The sequence below is a fragment of the Sparassis crispa genome (genome assembly GCF_003851025.1).
Source record: "Sparassis crispa DNA, contig_000010F, whole genome shotgun sequence".
Classification (NCBI taxonomy): Eukaryota; Fungi; Basidiomycota; class Agaricomycetes; order Polyporales; family Sparassidaceae; genus Sparassis; species Sparassis crispa.
This window is the reverse complement of record NW_020939758.1, coordinates 481,883-500,334: the sequence shown is the minus strand read 5'-3', so window position 1 is coordinate 500,334 and position 18,452 is coordinate 481,883. Positions and strand designations below refer to the sequence as shown.

Below are 18,452 nucleotides of genomic sequence, written 5' to 3'. Positions count from 1 at the left end.
TGGGCCTATGGCGAGTTCACCTCTAGCGAAAACTTGAAGCTGAATGATCACATTACATCTTCGCGCTCGACGCGCTATAGTTCTGCTGGAAAATGCACGCTCAACATGAGATGTGCCTAATTCTGTGACTCCACAGATATCGAGAGATCATGAAATGCACAAGTTACTCACGGCACCAGTCAATGTGAGAGATGCGGCTCAGAAACGGTCTGAGTCGTAAGCGCGATCCCACAACGCCACTGTTTATATTTCTGCGTAACATAGTCAGGCAATTTCCAACATAAAGACCACGTAAAAATTACCAGGACTCATCGATATTGCCTTGGGCCATTCTCAGCTCCTATAATGGCTCTCTAAGCCTAGCAACTCCGAGTTCAAGTATAGGGCGCTAACGGCATGACACGATCACGTGCCATAGGAAGTTTTGAACCGTTGGCACTTTTCCCACCGCGACCACCTCACCTCTATCAGTAATCCTCCCCCGCATCTGAGCAATGGAGACGACCAAACCCCGGTACAGTGTCTTGCATATGTTTGACCCCCTGGGGTCGCCCTGCACCCCGCCATCACGGGATCATTCTCCAGACTCAGGTTCTGACAAGGAGAACGATGTGCAACCGGGTGAAGTTACGGTGTTCTTCACGCGTACTTACACGCAGAAGCATCCTCCCCCAAAGACACCCAAGGGTCGATTGATCGATATCGGTGACACCACTATGGGCGATCCGTGGGGCGTGGCGCGAGATAGTGATGGAAACGCGAGCGAGGACGAGTCGCTGGAGAACGGGAGTACTACGGAAGAAAGACTACTGGACGAGTCTTTTAATCTAGAGGAGGATTTTGCCCACAGCCTTGTCGGCAGGAGGATTCCGTTGGCAGAGATCAAGCTCGAGGAGACACCCAGGCCACGGGAGAATCGCATTGGCCTTTCTGTTCTCCACGAGGAGCATCTTGAGAACACACTTTCAGCATCCACAATCACTCGCGCCCCTTCGTGCTCGCCTCTGTCCGAGGTCATCAACTCTATCAACCTTCGCGCCATGACGATCTCGACGTCGGAACGTCCCAGCCCATTAGCCACCCGCTGCGTGACGCGTAGGGAAGAGATCGAAGAAGAAGTTTTCCCTCACATTGTTGTGAGCTCTCTGTCCCCGTCCGAGACCGCTACACAACCGTCACCGGAATGCACCACACAACGGCCTTCCACATCCAGCATCGCTCCCAGACGAAGACCATGTACTGCGAATCATGTCCCGCTAGATGATCCACGCCGCCGTTCTGTTGACTTACAATCATCCTTTAGGCTGCAGATGCAGTCTGACGATATGTCGTTCGATCTTCTGAACGACAAGGTCTCGTTCTTGGGCCAGGGTCCGGACTCCTTCTGGACAGGCGCTGATGACGAGAATATTGATTGGGAAGCGGAGGAAGCTACCATGGAGGCGGTCGTCAGAGTGTGTGAACGCATAGAGGAGGAGAAAGAGGAAGAGAAGCGGGAGAACACCGACAGCATTGAGGAAGTGCGGGTGAAGGAAGAGGAGAAAAAGGAGGAGAAAGCCGGGAAGGAGAAGACGAAGGGAAACTTGGTTGAGATAGGTACGACTTAACCCGTGGCATGGGTTGATTGTTACGCTCATGCGAAATCTCGCAGCTTTGCCCCAAATGGATACCGTGGAGTCGGTGGATAAAGGCATGTCTTATTTCACACAGTTTGCGAATCCAACTTACCTGTACTTTCATCAGAGATGCCACAAGTTATCGCCAGCGTTATTTACCCAGTGGAAAGCATGCCTTTGGGAACCGACGAGTCCAGTGCGTATACAGTAGTTAACCTTCTCGATGGCTCGTGTTCACAATTTGCTCCAGGCAAGCAAGCTGATAACGCTCCTGCTGAACAAGCTTCTGAGCAAAAATCGGTCAATAAGGCTGACATATCTTCCAGGCTCACCCTGCAATTGGCGGCTCGACCAGCACCGCTCTTATTGCCTGCAGAGGCAGCGGACCCTACACCAGCACCACTACTGTTTGCCTCTAGCGTGCCTGCGCTTCGCATTGTCAAGAAGACCTGGAAGGTGCATGGTCGAACGGATTCAAGCGCTAGCGCCAGCAGCAGTGCGTCTTCCACATCCAGTGCAAGCGCAGGCACGTGCAGCGGATCCCACACTGTTGCCAGTGCGCGGAATATTAATGGCCAGCAGAATAAGCCCGTCAGTACGGTATCATCGTCTGACGGTCCTCAAGCCACTTCCGTGCAACCGGCCGTAGCTGCGCTATATTTTTCCCGCGCCCCATCGCGCGCAGCGTCCGTCCGGAATGTTCAGAGACCGGAAGTTTCTGCGGGAGGAAGCTCTAAGACGACCGCTCCATCATTTTCTGACCACGAGCCAGTCCAGCAGCAGGCCGTTGTACACGGAACGAGTCGCCCATCACTCGAAGCTGCTGCAAGGGAAGCTGCTCGTCGATTCGCGGCCGCGGGAATTCAGCGTCCGAATATTCAACAGGGCGAGAGGCCTATGCCGTCCACCCAGATGACTGGAGCGCAGGGCCATGTGAATGCTGTCAAATACCAGAAATTCTTCGCTCCCCTCAGCGGCGCTGCTGTCGGTGGAGCCAAAGCGAAGCGCCCACAAGCGGCGAGCCTGTTTAGGTTCGGCGGGATTGGCTCTAGTGGATTGAGGCCTCCCTCGCGTTTCGGAGGCGCCGGTGTCAAAGCTGGTACCGCGTCCGCGCTTCCCCGTGCTTCCTCACGCTTGCCGGCGCCGGTATCCAGAGGGATGAGCGGTTCTATCCCGGCAATACCCAGGAGAGAAGTTCAGCCTGGCAATGGTGCGAGAGCTATGGGTGGCACTGGAATTGCGGGCTTGAAGAGGACCCTCTGATCTCGTATTTTGGCGGCTGAATGGATCTTGGTGGCTCAGCAGTATCTAATTGCAACACGTCCTATCCGGTGCGATCTCCATCGCACTTTTTCCTTAGGCAAAATCTTTGTCGTATATGCCCATTTCAGTTTTCATTGCACCATGTTCTGATCACTCATAGCATTTATGAATACGTTGTCGTATGCACATCATCGTTATCACTCATTGCAATGTCAGCACCTCAGTTTCTGGGTTTCATCGAATGTTAGGGCCCACTGGCAGATCGACAATCTGAGGTGGAACGAGGCCGTAGTTCATCATGTTGTGGCCGTGACACCTGGATCATCGTGACCATTCACCCGAGACCGACGCAAATTTGCTACCGACAAATGATGAATTTCGTGCCCACTACAAAGTAACCGTTTGTAGATGAAACACAGTTTCTATTTGCCGAAGTAACAAATTCAATTGGTCAATTGAGTCCCTATTAAGTCCTAATCACACATGTAAACTTTATCACTAAATTTGTACTGGCGACAAACGGTGACATTGCAAGGCAGGTAAACCTTACATTCACTCAGGGATACAAATCCGGGAGGGTCTCAAGTGATTGTGGACTCGTTTTCCTGGTCAAGACTTTTCTCCAGCAAAACGGCCAGCAATATAGCCTGTTTGCTGATTGGAAATTCTACATACCAACCTGCTAACTTTGCATTGCGCATAATAGACTGCCATTCCAGTCCCGTGTTTCCTTACTGTGTGACAGAGATCGCCACGTTCTTGGTCTGTTTCTGTACGTTGCTCATGTGCCACTGAGCTTGAAGCTGACAATTAATGCTGGTCCAGCTGGGAACGAGTCATTCTAAGGGAAGCATGTATGGATTGTGTATGGACGTCGATATCCAAGGCCCGCTAGCGCTGAACAGGCAAAATCCTACCGATGCTCAAGCGCGCGTCGTTGCTTGCACCTCAATCTACGGACGTTCTCGTCACGATATTCAAAATGATTATTGTGTCGCGCAAGATTGACGAGAACGACACTTGAAGCTTCGTATTCATCCGTGATGTCACAGTAAAGTCTCAGGATGCGGAGGATGTACGCACTCAATGGCCAGAAGATGACGACCGATGATACAACCCTGTCAGCATGCACATGCCAGCTCTGGCTTCATTCCCAATGATCACCAGCAGTCCACCATAAACTCCCTTGAAACCCTTTCCGTGAGCAGGTGTGCACCACTTGCACCAGAGGACAAAGAGTGGCTCAACGAGAATACTCCTTACGTTTCATGGGATGAATGGAGAGGTGGACATGCAACTCGCAATTTGAATGGGATCATTGGCACTGCCCTATCCACACGGGCCATGGATCTATCTGATTAAAACCGCCGAAGCTCCGAGATGTAATGTTGCTCACTCGCTACCGCAGAGTCACCGAGATGATGTGCTCAATTTGCGATAGCGCAGCTCTGCAAGTTGTAGACGTGTTTGTGCTCCTTTTTCAAATCGGTGCCCAAAGGTCAGTGGAGGCTGCGTGTCCGCTGCACAACCCTGTACGAAGTCTGTGCGGAAGCTGGAGGTGAAAACTACACTTGGGTTCCATATCTTCACAGTGGGCTCTGAGGGCTGTCCGGAACATTGTACTCTAAGCGATTGTAGGATCAATATATGCCGATTATAGAAGATCCCATACTCTCTCGCTACTCTATCCACATCAGTAGCCTTGGCTGTGGTGGGCGAAAACCATACATTCGAGCTGGCGATGATTGAGTGAGTTCAGTCGCAAACATGGACACGCGGGTCTGAGGGAAATGTAATCACATTAAGGTAGACATATTCTGACATAGCTTGCTCTAAGCAGAGCGAACCTTCAAATCGAAAATGCCTGGACCATATTTTGTCCTTTATGTTCAGGATTCTGCATAGAAGCATGTCAGTTGCACCAATGAGAATATCACAATCCGTAAGACAAACCCCTCACATAACACCATCCGCCGAATGAGGTCAATAAGTCTGATCCTCGGAGTAGTTCAGGAGGGGCATTCCAAGAACAGCTTGCATGGAGTTCCACTTATTCTTCAGTGCCACCACTTGCAGTGTATGCGATGAGTAAAGGATGATATCCCACACGGTGATTGCCCTCATCCAGAATGGCGTCCTCGAGGTCGGGTAGGGACATTTATGATGTCTATCCTACGAATGGCGCACCTGGGATCGGGAGCGTGGGTGTTTCACCTGAGCGGTGGGCATTGAGAAGTAAGGGCAACCGTGCACACTTAGGACCAGACCAGACCAGTAATACCATCGCCGGTTACGGTCGCAAGGCGGTGAGAAAATGCGTTTCTCAAGCAAGATCGTTCTAAATTTCAAAGTCCCAAAAAACGAGCGCCTCGATCATACGTCGCAGCAGAAAATCTTGTAGACAGCGGAGCCGAGAGAGCCAATGGATGAGTGATAGAGCCGGCAATTGTGATGCCAGGACAAGGAGGAAGGCGAAAGGCTTCAAATGTTGATGTAGACTGTAAGGATTGGAGTACGTAGGGGTGGCATTAGTCACATTACGGACCAGCATCACAACCGAATGCCCAGTGGGTGTATGTATAAAAGACATTGTGTACACCAAGCATCTAGGAGGAGGAAGCTGTATTGAGCGAGGTTCAATTGAAAGAGGGGTGCTGCCGAGTGAGCTGAACGAATACGTAACATAAGCGTCACGTGATATCATCACCACACTGTGAAGAAACTTCGTGTTGAAAAGCGCACGGCAACTTCGTCCGGGTTTCATCGCCTGGATTTGGCGTTTATTGCTCTCGACAATGCCGCCAAAAAAACAAGCTTCCGGGAGCTCAGGCTCCAAGCCCAAGGAAGACAAGGTATCCCCGTTTCAAGCCATGACCATGGGAGCAGCTGATACTTATGCTTGACGAGGAAATTATAGACCTTCGGGATGAAAAATGTCAGCCATGCATGGCACTATGTCAGTAGTCAAAGCTCACCGTTTGTCGATTTTCTATAGAAAAATAAATCCGCGAAGGTTCAGAAGCAGATTGCTGTGATAGAGAAGCAGCAGGCGCAGGCGGGCAAGTCCCGCGCTGTGCTCGAGAAGGAGAAAGAGAAGGCGCTACGCGAGAAAGCCAAGGTGGATGAGGAGAAACGGAAGAAGGAGGAGGGGGCTCTGTTCAAGCCTGTGCAGGTCCAGAAAATCCCGCCCGGCGTCGACCCCAAGACGCTGCTTTGTCAGTTCTACAAAGCAGGCATGTGCGAGAAGGGGGACAAGTGTAGGTTTAGCCATGACGTGAACGTGGGGAGGAAGGTGGACAGGAAGAATCTGTATGAGGATAGTCGGGAGGAGAAGATGAAAGGCACGTTGACGGTCCTATCCCAGAGACCAATGGAACTAACTGCAAGCATAGATACCATGGACAATTGGGACGATGAGAAGTTGCAGCAAGTCATTCTTTCAAAGAGCGGAAATCCGCGAACAACGACAGACGTGAGCTACCTTCTTCTGATGTGAGCTGATCGAGCTGAATCTATCTGCAGATCGTGTGCAAGCATTTCATTCAGGCCATCGAAACAGAAAAGTGAGCTCTAAGGTGATCTTTCTTTCTTCGAGTGCTAATTTGCGTTCGTAATAGGTTCGGATGGTTCTGGGAGTGTCCGAATAGCGACGGATGTCAATACAGACATGCGCTACCTCCGGGGTTTATGCTCAAATCGCAGCGGAAAGCAGCAGCAGAAGCCGAGAAAGCTAACACAATTAGCCTAGAGGAGTTCTTGGAGGTCGAGGTTGGTCTCGCATCGCCGTTGACTCTGGTTTCGTGCGTCGTCTTACTTGCGTCAATCAGCGTCATAAACTAGGTAGCAATCTCACACCTGTCACTCCGGAGACGTTCGCGAAATGGAAGCAGACCAGAATGGACAAGAAGCAAGCGGAGGAGGAGGCTCTTCGAAAGGCAAAAGACGCGCAGGCCGCCGCAGGCAAGAGCAGCGGAATGAGTGGCAGAGATCTGGTATATTTAATTCTGTTGTGGATATTAGCCGGCATATGCTGATTGGATCTTACTTTAGTTCACATACAACCCAGAGTGGTTCGCGGACGAGGACGAAGGAGAGGAGGACGACTGGGATCTGGAGCAGTACCGGAGGCAGAAGGAAGTGGAGGACCTCGCCGCCGAAGAAGAGAATCTTCAGGGTGCCGAGCAGAACGATGGGTTGTCAGGAGATGCAGAAAATAGGGGGAGTGACGGTGAAGAAAAGTCATAAGTGGTATTTGTTGTACATTCATCATGGTCGTGTGCACGGACATCTCATACATTACGCATCCTGCATATGCATGCTTTATGGTATATGCTGTATGTCCCTACATCGTGTGCAATATATCAACACTGGAATTACTCGTCGTCGCTACCGTAGTCTGCGAGGCCCAAACCTCTTGGTGGTGGCACAGCAGCCACCTTTACTGGGTTGTTAGCCAGTGCATTTCGCTTCCGAATCTCTGCAAAATACTTCAAACCCTCCAGGGTATCCGCACTTAGCAGTCCTGTCGGTTGCTGCGGCTGCTCCTGCTTTGGAACGGGCTCAACCTCGGGAGGTGTATCCCGAGCATCCTCAATCTCCAGTCTCCGCCTCTTCGCCTGTGGTTCGGCCTCCCCTTCACCATCCACGGTTTCCTCCTCATCATCCAACCCGTCTCCGTCTTCCAGAGCCCGCACTGCTCTCATCGCGTCCACGATCCGGGGGTCCATTCGGGCCTGGATGGCTTCGCGCCCGATCTCCTCTAGCCGCTGCTTTTCAGTCACTTTCGAGACGGGGTTGGGGTCCTCGGTCGCCCAGCGGACGTTGAGGATCTCGTCATTGTCTAACGACTGGCACGCCATAGCCTCCTTGGCGAACTGAGCGTGGGATTCCGATACATACGTCACGAATGCGACGCTGCGGTACTGCAGCACTCGAACTAATGGACAGTACGAGTCAGTAACCAGCTACGGAAGCAATGAGGGGAACGACGTACTCTTTTCGATCTCTCCCCATTCCTTAAAATGCCGCCGCACGACCTCCTCCGTCTCAACACCGGTGCCCGTCTCCTTGATCCGCCCGATGTATAGCGTCCTATTCTGCCGCGTGAAGCTACCCACGCCGCCCATGTCGTCACGGTAGTCTGAGAATTTGTCGCGCGCGAAGCAGTCCTTGGACGTGTCGGGCAGCGCTTTAGACGCGTCCGGGAGTGTGTGCAAGTACTCACACTCCCAGCCGTACGGGCAGCAACCGCGCGAGAAGAAAAGGCAGCAGTACTTCACCCCTGTTGTGTCTGCGCGAGTGAGCCCAGAATCTTTGCGAATGTTACAGCGTGTCTGCGACTTCGTTTTGCTAGCCGAATGTCAGAATACTATGTGAGTGAGATACCGCGGTTACTACGCACTTTGAGTAGCTGTCCTCACGGTCACCTCCTGCCCATTTGTTGTACCAGATATCTGCGTCACAATGTCAGCACTGTAGTAAAGAAGCTGTTTATGCGCTGATAACTCACTGTACTCCTTCCCAGTCTGCGGTGCCTCCTTTTTCTCTACCTCGCCAGGCTTGACTTGCTTGCGGGCAGGCTTCTGCTTCTTCTGCTTCTTCACTACAGTCTGCGTTTCGGCGGAATCGACGTTCGAGCTCATCGCGGAGGTTAGATTGAGAGTGTGGCGAAGGTGATTAAGTAAGGCGTTGAGTGATTGTTTGCACCTGTTAGATTCCAAAGCTATCGGCTTCGTGGCTTCCTATTGGCTCCTCCGAGTGGAACATCAAGGCGGCACAATCTTGCCGACATGAATAAAGTCCAGAGTCCGAGTTACTTTCTGGCAATCTGATTGCCAAGACGTAGTTTGAGAGCAGGGATGAACTCCGACATGAAATTAATATAACTAAAATCCTCAGGATACACATCTGGTCGTGATAAAACTACACGAGAAAAATTGGTACACGTATACGATCCGGGATAGAGCAGATATTTAAACAAACATATCAACGACGTTGTCCACAACTGAGAACTAGCGAGATAGACGAGTAAGACACTTCTTCACATCAGCTGAGACGAGACTTTCATAGGAACCCCGGGTCCGTCCACCACCGTTGCTCCGCCCCGCGCACCTTCCACTCCGCAACGCCTTTCACCGACGCGACGTACACGAACGCGCCCGACGGGTCAAAGCAAGTACCGGCCAGGTCCTGGTCTACATCAGGCATAGGGGCGTCCAGCTGTCCGCTGCGCCTGTGCCGCCGCGCAAGACCTCCGGCGGCCGACATGCGATGGGTGGTAGCATATGGGCCCGTGCTCTCGCGACGTGCAAGAACACTGGGTCGCGGCAGACGAAGCAGCTCAAGCGGGCGCGTTGCCGAGGGTTGCAGCGATAGCTGCGACGTTGATGCAGAAGCCGCGGGTGGCACAGGTGAAGACGCGCGGGAGGGTGTATGCGAAGAGAAGCAGTCGGACTCTAGCTCGTCTACCTCCATCTCTTCTCCAGCGCCCTCGCCGTCGTTTTCTGACGCCTCGCGGTTGAGCAGCGTGATTGAGCGCGAGTGCAGACCATGCTGCCCGAGTAACCGCCGGACGTCATTTTCCACCTCCCGGTCGCCCAGCGGCGGGATGACGATGATGCTGTCGACATCTTCGTCTGCAGCCTCCTCCTGACCCCGTCGTCTGTCGCGGTCAGATCGTGGACGCCATCGGCCGTCGCTGTCCGCCGATGGTATCCGGAAAGTGTCTTCGAGCGCCCCGCTGAACAGCACAATCCGCGGTGGGGGCGGTGGGGGCGGGTCCGGAGTAGCGTAGGGCGGAGATTGGCGGGACGGTGATGATGACCGCCGAGACGGAAACGGCTGGAGAGCCGCTGGTACATCGAAATTGGGGACGCGCACAATCTCTTCTTTGTCGAACGTGCGCGCATCGATCACGTGCAAGAGTGATGTGTGCTAAGGAGAAGACATTCAGCGGAGGATTCAGTAATACCGGATGTCCAGCATACCTCCGTAAAAGTCATCACTTCGCGACCCACACCGGCCGGACTGAATTTGATGCTCCTTACGCCCCAGCCCGGCGCTCTCCGCCCTGAATTCGTCCAGTCCCACGGGGACTCGTACAGCCATCCACTGGCACCGCCGTTGCCCTCACGGCCAGAAGGCCTTGTCTGATCCGTATGGAAAATCTTCAGCGGTTTTGTGCTGCGCACGTCCCAGATGGCGACGACTCCTTCCTGCGACGCGACGGCGAATTTGGAGCCATCACTCGAAAACGCGGTTGAGAACGACGCGGGGACAGTCGATGTTGATAAGTAGGATAAATATGGATTTACGCTCAGATATGGAGAAAGTGAAAGTTTCGCGATCGGCGCGAACGTGATGCGGGCACCCCCAGTTACGCGATGCAGATAGACGTCGGGGGAGTCGCCCACGCAGAGGAGGGTCCGCCCGTCGGGTGATATCGACGCTGTGCTATCGTAAGTGTTTATGACACCACTGAACAGGAACAAAATACACACAATGGTTAATGGGAACTTCAAGATGCAGCTGGCCCACATCGGACAGCCGCGGTACCTCTTCCTCATCGTCATCGCTCACGCGCACGGCGACGTCAAAAAATTTGACAGTGCGGTCGTTGTTGCTGACGACCACACGGGGCTCAGCGCTGCTTTCATGAGAGCCTGTCAAGCTCAGTGACGTCAGCAGCACAGAGTTATTGATCGAAGCTTCATCCATGATGTATTTCGACTCCCATTGCTTGCGGCCGAATCCGCGGGCACGCCCAGGCCGGCCATCAGAAGTTTGCGACGAGGACGACGACGAGTAGTATGAAAGGTGGAGCTCCGCTTCCTGGCCGCCAGCAGCGAGGAGGGTGTCGCCAGAGTCGGGAAGAGTGAGCGCGGAGAGGGAGTTGGGTATAAACTCGAGGTCGGCGAGGCGGCGGGGCGTCTGCGGCCACGAGGCGCTCATCATCAGCGCGGCTCGCGGTGCCGACGGCCGGGAGAGCAAGAGACGTACCGAGTTCGGTATCGCAAGATCATGCTCGACGATCGAGCAGTTCTGCGGGTACGTCACGATGCCTCGTTCGTGTGGACAGATGAGCACGTCGCGGAGTTGTCTGCAAAGTGCAAAGTAAGGATCGATACATTGAAATCAGCCTGAGGAAAGAACAGATGCAACGGCGATGAGAGGGGGATCGGTCGCAGGAAGTGCGAAGTCAACACAAATGAAATGAACTTCGTCCAGTGAAGCAACAGGGGGCAAGTGACGTGACCAGCGATATCATGCAGATAGCACACGCTGTGCTCCAGCAGAAGCTCGAAGCTGATGGTACCCATCGGGCGAAGCTTCGACACTCATGCCAACGTCATGATGATGCAGCGCCGCGTCTTGACAAATTCTGACCGTCGGTAGCTGAAGCTGACAATATGAGCGAAAGATGGTGGGACACTGCAGTGGACGCTAGACCACACAGCTATTCTGAGGCACAAAGGTTGAAGCAGAATATCAGTCAGTCCACCGGAGACAAACGTCCCTCTAAACACTCTTCTACAGGCATCAGGCCGCAATTACGGACTCCACAAGAACAGGGGGGGAGTACAGACGCTGACCGTACTCCGGCGTTCTCGTCCACGCAACGCGCAACAGGCATCCCGTCACCGCGCACGATAACCAACGGCCATACGCTTTCACGACATACGTCGTCCGACCGCTGGACGGGGCCGATACAAGTCGCTGAGCGAGTGCTGACGCCGCCCGCACTATGCGCGCGCTCAAAACACAATATAACCTCTCCCGAGGCTCCACGGAGACACAGGTCAAGCGCGACCCACTTAAAGCTCCTGCGGTCCAACGTCATAACGCCCAGCGCCGGCATAAAACGCTGGACCACAGCGCACGCACGAAGCTACCGCAAACGCAGTCCTCCACCGCGGAACACTGCGACAGGCAGAACTCATCACGCGAAAGATCCCTTGTCCCCTTACACCCCCCGGCCGGCCTCTCGTCCCCCCTTCGGACCCCAGAAACAGAAACAAGAAGAGAGCACTCACATATGTCCGATGGTCACCCGCGCGGGCGCTGCGGTGCACGGCGCGGGGGACGCCAGGAGCGTCGAGATCCCGCGGGTCATGGTATGCGGCAGCGGCGGATCAATGCCCTGGTAATACACGCAGATGGTCGACGGCGCAGGCGGTGGGGTCGGTGACGAGGAAGAAGCGAAGGCGGGTGCGAGAGAGTTGTCGATGCTCAGTGTGTCAGTGTGTGCGGATTAGAATTCGGGCTGAGCTTGAGAGCGGTGCGTGTTCCCGTGACCGACGGCGTGCTCGAGGTCGAGAAGGTTCGAGTACGCTGCGTGAGATGTTGTTATCGTTATCGTTGTCGTTGTGTGCAGCAGTCGGTGTCGAGGAGAGAGATGGGCGAGCAGCGGGAGCGGAGGATATACAGGGCCCCCGCCGCGGCCGAGAGCACATGCTCCGGGGCCAGTGCCCGACCTGGACACACTCTCCTTCGCGATTATTCTTTTTCTCCGAATCGCACAACAATCACATTCTCATTGTTCGCCAAGTCGCCGCAGTGTCGAGAATGCTTGTGCGACGCCGGCGAGCGCGAGTCAATGCAGGGATAATAGAATATTTCGTCATATGCATTGGGAATACAATAAATACCGATCTCCAGTATCCTAGGCTACAATCAGTGGGTACTAGTCAGTCAGTCAATCAAGCAGGCGAGGTATTAGCAGACGAAGGTCAAAAAAATCAAGGAGCAGCAGACGCAGGACTACAGGGGGGAAAACATCAACTTCCTTCATTCAATCCACGGGCAGCAAATCAGAGAAGACAACGAAAAAAAGGAAAAACAGACGGTGAACATAACGCAGGAAGGCGAGAGCAGAGCGAGCGAGCGAGGCTGGTAGGATATTCACAAGAACCGCAAGGCGTCCGAGGGTGTAGTGTACGTGGTGCAGCAAAGTCAAAAAAAGCATAAACAACGAAACGGCGCCGCAGCGCTCTATAGATATGGACAGTGAACGAAATCGGAACCGGTGTACAAGTCGGACCATTAGATGCTCGGAGCGCAATGTCGGAAAAAGGGCAGAAACAGAGGCTACATCATGACCCCGCCCATGGGCCACCCGCTATCAGGCTCGGGCTTCAGATTCGATTGAGCTTGTATGGACATGTCCTGCATGTTTTCCGCCGCGAGGCTCGCCGGCGTGATCTCATCTTGAATCTTTCTACATTCAGCGCCGCCCTCAGATCTCACTGAAACGTCATCAGCACTACAGCAGCTGGTGACGAGGGTAGCAACTTACAGTGACGATTGAGTGCGTCCATCCGCGCGAAATTCTTCTTGCAGCCCTCACAGGGATACGGCCGTATATTCAGATGCAGCTGCTCATGCCGCTTGCAATCATGCTGGCGCGCAAAGCCCTTTCCGCACCCAGGCCACTTGCACATGAACGGCTTTTCCTCCGCGTGGGAGCGCAAGTGCCCTGGCAAGCAACACGCCCGTCAGCCCCACACACACAAAAAAATTAGTCCAACAACGACGAGAGTAAACCCACCCTTCAAATTAAAGTGCCGCGTAAACGTGCTGCCGCACCCGGGCACCGGACACGCAAAGTTCGCAGGCTGCTTCCGGCGCTTCTGGCTCGCGTCCGCCGTACTCGGCGTCGTCACATTCACCTTGGACACCGTCATCGGGACCTCTGCCGGCGCGCCGTTACCCAGCCCCGGTGCCATGCCGAGCATGCCCCCGTCCATGCGTTGCATCGACGGCATCGACATATCCGCGGGCGGCAGCGCACCGTACCCCGGACGCGGACTCACGGACGGGCTGGGGTACGGGCTCGCGCGCGCACTGCTGGCGCCGCTGCTCCAGCCGCCCATGCCCGGGGATCGCTCGCGCGAGCCAGACGACGCGCGGCGTTGGTGGGACCCGCGCGTGATCGACGCGACGGGCTCCGCCGCCGCCGCCGCGGGGTGCAAGAACTGGCGGGTGGCAAGGATGAAGTCCTGCTGCGAAGACGACGGCGGCGGGTAGCGCATCCCGTTCGCGCTCGCCATGCCCGAGAGGCCCGGCGCCCCCGGGTTCGAGTGGATGTAGCGCAGATCCTCGGAGCGCACTTGCCGATGAGTGCGGATGCTGTCCGACTTGGCGCGCCGCAAGCAGGTGGCCGACTCGGGCGTCAGGAAGTCCTGGAACGCGAAGGGCTGCAAGAGCGGCGAAGGCTGCATGCCGAACGTCACGGTGTGCGGGCCCGCAGAGGAAGGGTGGCGGAGCTGCGTCTGGGACGGCGAGAGGGTGCCTGAGAGGAGAGGGGACGACGACGGTCCCGGAAGGACGTCGTTCATGTTGACGGTGGTACCGGGACGGCGCGCGTCGTGGGAACCGAGTCTATTTCCATCTGCACCGGCGCTGGACCCTTGGTGACCGAGCGGGTTCATCATGGGCGTGTCCCACGCGGGCGGACGAAGGGATGTGTCCGATAGGCTGCGTGACCGCTGCATTCCTTGCGGGAAGAGGAACTGGTGCGACTGCCCCTGGCCAGCGGGATGGGACAGAGGCGTTTCAGAGCCATAGGCCATCCCCGAGGTGGACACTTCGTGATTGTTGTCTGATCCGGGGTAGGTGAAAGATTGATCGGCGAACTGGGACGAGTCCAATCTCGCGTTCTGCGCGGACGACACCAGCTGCATCTGCGACTGACGGTTCCAGCTCGCGACATCGGGTGGCTGCACGCCCTGCGATCCTCCTGACGCGCATGGCAACGACAGCAAATTAACTATATTCGACCGCGTGAGGGACGCGAACCCACCTGTATGCAAATTCGCCAGCGTGGCTTGGAACGGAACTGATTGCGCTGCCCCTGCGCCCCCCGAGACGGGAGTAGCTGGAACAATGTGCAGCTGAGGCCCCGTTGGCATACCACCATCGCCGTCTGGTGCATTGATTATCGGAGGCGAATCCATGCCTGTAACAGAAGGACTGGTGGACGAGTCGGGGATGACCAATTGCGGGGGTGACGGCGGTTTGAGGGCCGGAGGGGACGACCTGTCGATTGGAGGGAGAGGACCGGAAGCCCAATTTGGGGAGTCAAACCGCATGCTCTCAAAGTTCTGGGCGAAATCCATGTGGGGGGAGTTAGGGTGCACGTAGGATGAGGAGGACGATGCGCGGCTACGTGAGTCGTCCTCGGCGCCGTTACTGGAGGCAGGGGAGCTGTGATCAAATAGGCCCGGTGAAGAAGGTTTTGGGTCAAAGGACGTTACAGATATGTGTGGATGACCTGGCAGACCGGACATAAAGCCGTCGTCGAGCAAGAGGCCAGTAGAGGTGGGCACGTCAAAATCCACGGGATCGTACTCTGGGATGTTGACAGCGGAAGGATGGCTTTCGGGAAATAGACCGAGATTGTTGTCGTCCGGACCGTCAAAGGGAGGAAGGTCAGAGTAGTTCGAGTAGGGGGAATTCTGGTAGGAGCCGTTATAAGAGGGCGTGTGAGGGAAATGGGCACTGTCCTGGGGATAGTCAAAGGACTCGTAGGGTGAACCCTGGTTGGGCGAGCCGTCGAACTGGTTTGACTGAGGAGACTGGAACTCAGACGAGAAATCGGGCTGGTCGGGTATGTACGAGGATACGAGGATCGGGTCCATTGTGTGGTGCCCTTGTGCGACGCACTTGTAGGGGTCGAGAGAGAGAATATTTGGCCAAGGCTCGGCAAGGCTGTGGTGGGGGGGACGAGGGGAAGGTGCTGAGGCTGTGAGTGAAGAAAGACTTGCGATGGCTATTGAGGACGCGTCCTGGAGAGTTGCCACTGGGCGGATCCCTTATGAATCAGTTGTCTGCCTTTCGTCCAAGGCTTTCAATTCACACTCCGCTGATTCCCGTTTCACCCCTCATCACCCCTCTCCTTACTCTCTGTCCTCATTTTTTTTGCGTCCACCACCTTCCCCGCAAGTCCTTGCACTAGCTCGTCCAACAAGGCACCGCTTGCACTGCAGGAATAACGTTACGCGGGGGCACTGCGGCTCCCGGAGTCCCATTGCTATCGATATTCTTGACGAGCGCCCCGGCATTGCCCGCGCAGAGCGCCCAGGGCCGGCGCCACGTGGCTCGGGGTTTCCCATTGGCTTCTCCGGCGCCTGCCCGGTCGTCCTCGGCGGCTGTGTCCCCAGAAAGGCAAGTCTCCCAGCGATCTCGCCGCCGCCACCACGCTTGTCTGGCACAGCGTCGCCGACAGCGACGAGCGACTTGCGAACATTTCGCCGTCCTTCGCCCGCAGAGTCTCTCATCTGGCCCTCTCGGCCATCCACTCTCACTTCAGCGCCTTCCTTTGGCTTTACTTAGCTCACTTTGATCCTCTCTGGTAACTACCCATCATCATCTTTACACCCTAACAACTCTGCGATGGCCGGATGCCAGATGGCGAGAACATGATCCTCAGCCTCTGACACTTTCCCCATCAGGGTCTCTAACCCACTTCCCCTCGCGTACGTGTTCTTACGCTCTGCCCGTGCTTACGCCCCAGCCATTACCTGTTCGCAAAACCGCTCGCATGTACATATTGACAGATCTTAGTTAGGGTCCTGCTGACGACGCTCGCAGCACCAGCCATCGATATCGTCAGAGGACACTGTTGTGACAGGCGGAATGCTCATGATCATGCCGTCATTTTCCTTCCACAGGGTGCAAGCGCTGGCTTCAGCCACAGCCCCCTTTCAACTGCATGTGTGCTTTCCTCCGCGCCGGTGGCTGTGCCTCGGCCGCTTCTGCGAAGCTTTGTTGAACCTGCTGCGCACCTCGACTTTGAATACACATGCACTCACATGTCCGTTCCCTGGCAAGTGGTCACCGGTCAACACTACAGACAGGCAACTTCGCTACCTGCCAGCCTCATGGTCCCCCACTTGCGATGTTCGCGTCCACCTCCATGTGCACCAAAGCAGTACCGCCGGCTCGGATTCGGACCCGCCCAAGCCCAAGCACGCGACACACGAGCGCTCAGCGCTGCCGGACACGCTACTCCTTCAATGTGGCGTATCTCGGTCTCCTGTACTCAGAGTGAAGTTGCCTGCCTGTCTTCCCATCGTGCAAATTCGCCCGAAGCCTTCAGTGCAGTACAGTATCTCCCGCGATCGATCCGCAGGCGCGGACATCGGGTTCGCCCGTGCTCTCCCTGCTTCTGCTCTTCTCTTTGTTCTGGCGCGTGAATATAGACTATGCTTGTGCGAACCGTGAAAGTGTCTCCCCCTTCGCGACCGCCTTGGCTTATCTCGTCTCCCGCGAGAGTCCCGCAGTGCGAGCTATCGGGAACGCCCGCGGTTGCTGCGCTTCTGCTTCTGCTTCGTCTCCGGCTCATTCTGTGTTCTCCGCCCCGGAAGGACAGCGGACCACCGACCACCATGCATTCCAAATGGCCCGCACGTCTTTCTCTCAGCGGCGTCCACGCCCTGCACGCTCTATACACTGCTTAGCGGCGGACTGACCTATAGGTGTCCACTTCCAGGGCTATATGCTAAAGGCTTGTGTCTTCGAGTCGATCTGACAAGTGTCAGTGTCGCGACGTCACTGTCTGCTCCAGTTTTTTGCGTTCTGCTGTCGGTGCGGCCTCTTAATTCGTGATTCGATGGTTCTTCGTTTCGCCAAGCTCAGACGGTTTGCCCCAAGGTTCGGCGCCCCGAGCTTGAACGGATTGCTCGTCGAGTGGAAAGCTTCGACGCTACTGCTTAGACAAAATCACTGCGACCCCATCGCTCTCCCAGCCCGGCGACATATGCACAACGTATATCTCCATCAGCCTTGGCATCATCATCACAGGCCATAAGGATCTCGCCAGTCGACCGACCAGCCGTGATCGAACGGCTGGAGTGCTCCGGCACCCGTGGTCGCCCTTCTCCCTCGTAACTAGGAGCTAACGACTCCCATTTGGCTCTGCTCCACCACCCCAGCGACATCTGTACGCCTGCATCAGCGCCTGTGTCATCCTGACGCGCCACAAGGCTCGAGAGACCGGTTCGTGATTGAAATAGTGAACGATTGCGAATGCTTGGGTTGATTTCAGCCAGCGCGATCCGGCGGCACGTCCCCTCGCTGGTGTCCCAACACATCTTTGAGTTCTGAGTTCTGAATTCTGGGGTTCGGGGTTCTCGATGGCGGCCAACATCTCATTTGACACTCGACATCTAACATTGCATCGATCATGATCGCGAGCGCGAACGTCGTCAGACCGGCCAGCTTGTGCTCACGCGGTCTTGAAGTTAGAATCATCCCCTCAGGCCTTGCTGGACGTATGTACACCGACTGGATCACATATGTACGGGTGGAGTGATACTCGGAGGCGGGCCAGGAAGGGCGCGGTGGCAGCCACGCGCGAAGCCTCTGGCGGTGATGAGATATGGGCCCGGGCGAGATGGATGAGATGAACGGGAAGCTGTCTATCAGCGCTAACCGGCGTAGCGCGAGATCGCGACGGACTGCGGTGATGCAGGCTTGTCAATGTCGTGGTCGTCGTGCTGGACGCGTGCGTGCTGCTGTTGCCCGTCGGGATCCGGAGATGGTGGGTGGATGGGCTGCGCGTCCGGTGTGGAT

At 55.5% G+C, this 18,452-nt stretch overlaps 5 protein-coding genes across 5 annotated transcripts; 2 read left to right on the top strand and 3 right to left on the bottom strand.

Annotated features, from left to right (window-relative positions):
- Positions 1-494: 494 nt before the first annotated feature.
- On the top strand, positions 495-2,879 carry SCP_1201570 (predicted protein; the record flags this gene model as incomplete). The annotated part of the gene is made up of 4 exons (XM_027763043.1): positions 495-1,596; positions 1,652-1,690; positions 1,744-1,812; positions 1,867-2,879. 4 exons carry the CDS (start codon positions 495-497, stop codon positions 2,877-2,879), a joined length of 2,223 nt encoding a protein of 740 aa, XP_027618844.1.
- A 2,795-nt stretch (positions 2,880-5,674) lies between these two features.
- Positions 5,675-7,124, top strand: SCP_1201560 (Translation machinery-associated protein; the record flags this gene model as incomplete). The annotated part of the gene is made up of 8 exons (XM_027763042.1): positions 5,675-5,731; positions 5,797-5,814; positions 5,875-6,220; positions 6,272-6,351; positions 6,402-6,442; positions 6,497-6,647; positions 6,707-6,871; positions 6,930-7,124. 8 exons carry the CDS (start codon positions 5,675-5,677, stop codon positions 7,122-7,124), a joined length of 1,053 nt encoding a protein of 350 aa, XP_027618843.1.
- A 128-nt stretch (positions 7,125-7,252) lies between these two features.
- Positions 7,253-8,521, bottom strand: SCP_1201550 (Pre-mRNA-splicing factor CWC2; the record flags this gene model as incomplete). The annotated part of the gene is made up of 4 exons (XM_027763041.1): positions 7,253-7,815; positions 7,873-8,228; positions 8,281-8,332; positions 8,389-8,521. The coding sequence occupies 4 exons, from the start codon at positions 8,519-8,521 to the stop codon at positions 7,253-7,255; spliced, it is 1,104 nt and encodes a 367-aa protein (XP_027618842.1).
- Positions 8,522-8,942: 421 nt separating this feature from the next.
- On the bottom strand, positions 8,943-11,991 carry SCP_1201540 (predicted protein; the record flags this gene model as incomplete). The annotated part of the gene is made up of 4 exons (XM_027763040.1): positions 8,943-9,812; positions 9,866-10,326; positions 10,379-10,977; positions 11,912-11,991. The coding sequence occupies 4 exons, from the start codon at positions 11,989-11,991 to the stop codon at positions 8,943-8,945; spliced, it is 2,010 nt and encodes a 669-aa protein (XP_027618841.1).
- A 974-nt stretch (positions 11,992-12,965) lies between these two features.
- Positions 12,966-15,517, bottom strand: SCP_1201530 (predicted protein; the record flags this gene model as incomplete). Its single annotated transcript, XM_027763039.1, has 4 exons — positions 12,966-13,123; positions 13,174-13,353; positions 13,426-14,616; positions 14,680-15,517. The coding sequence occupies 4 exons, from the start codon at positions 15,515-15,517 to the stop codon at positions 12,966-12,968; spliced, it is 2,367 nt and encodes a 788-aa protein (XP_027618840.1).
- Between the last annotated feature and the right edge of the window lie 2,935 nt (positions 15,518-18,452).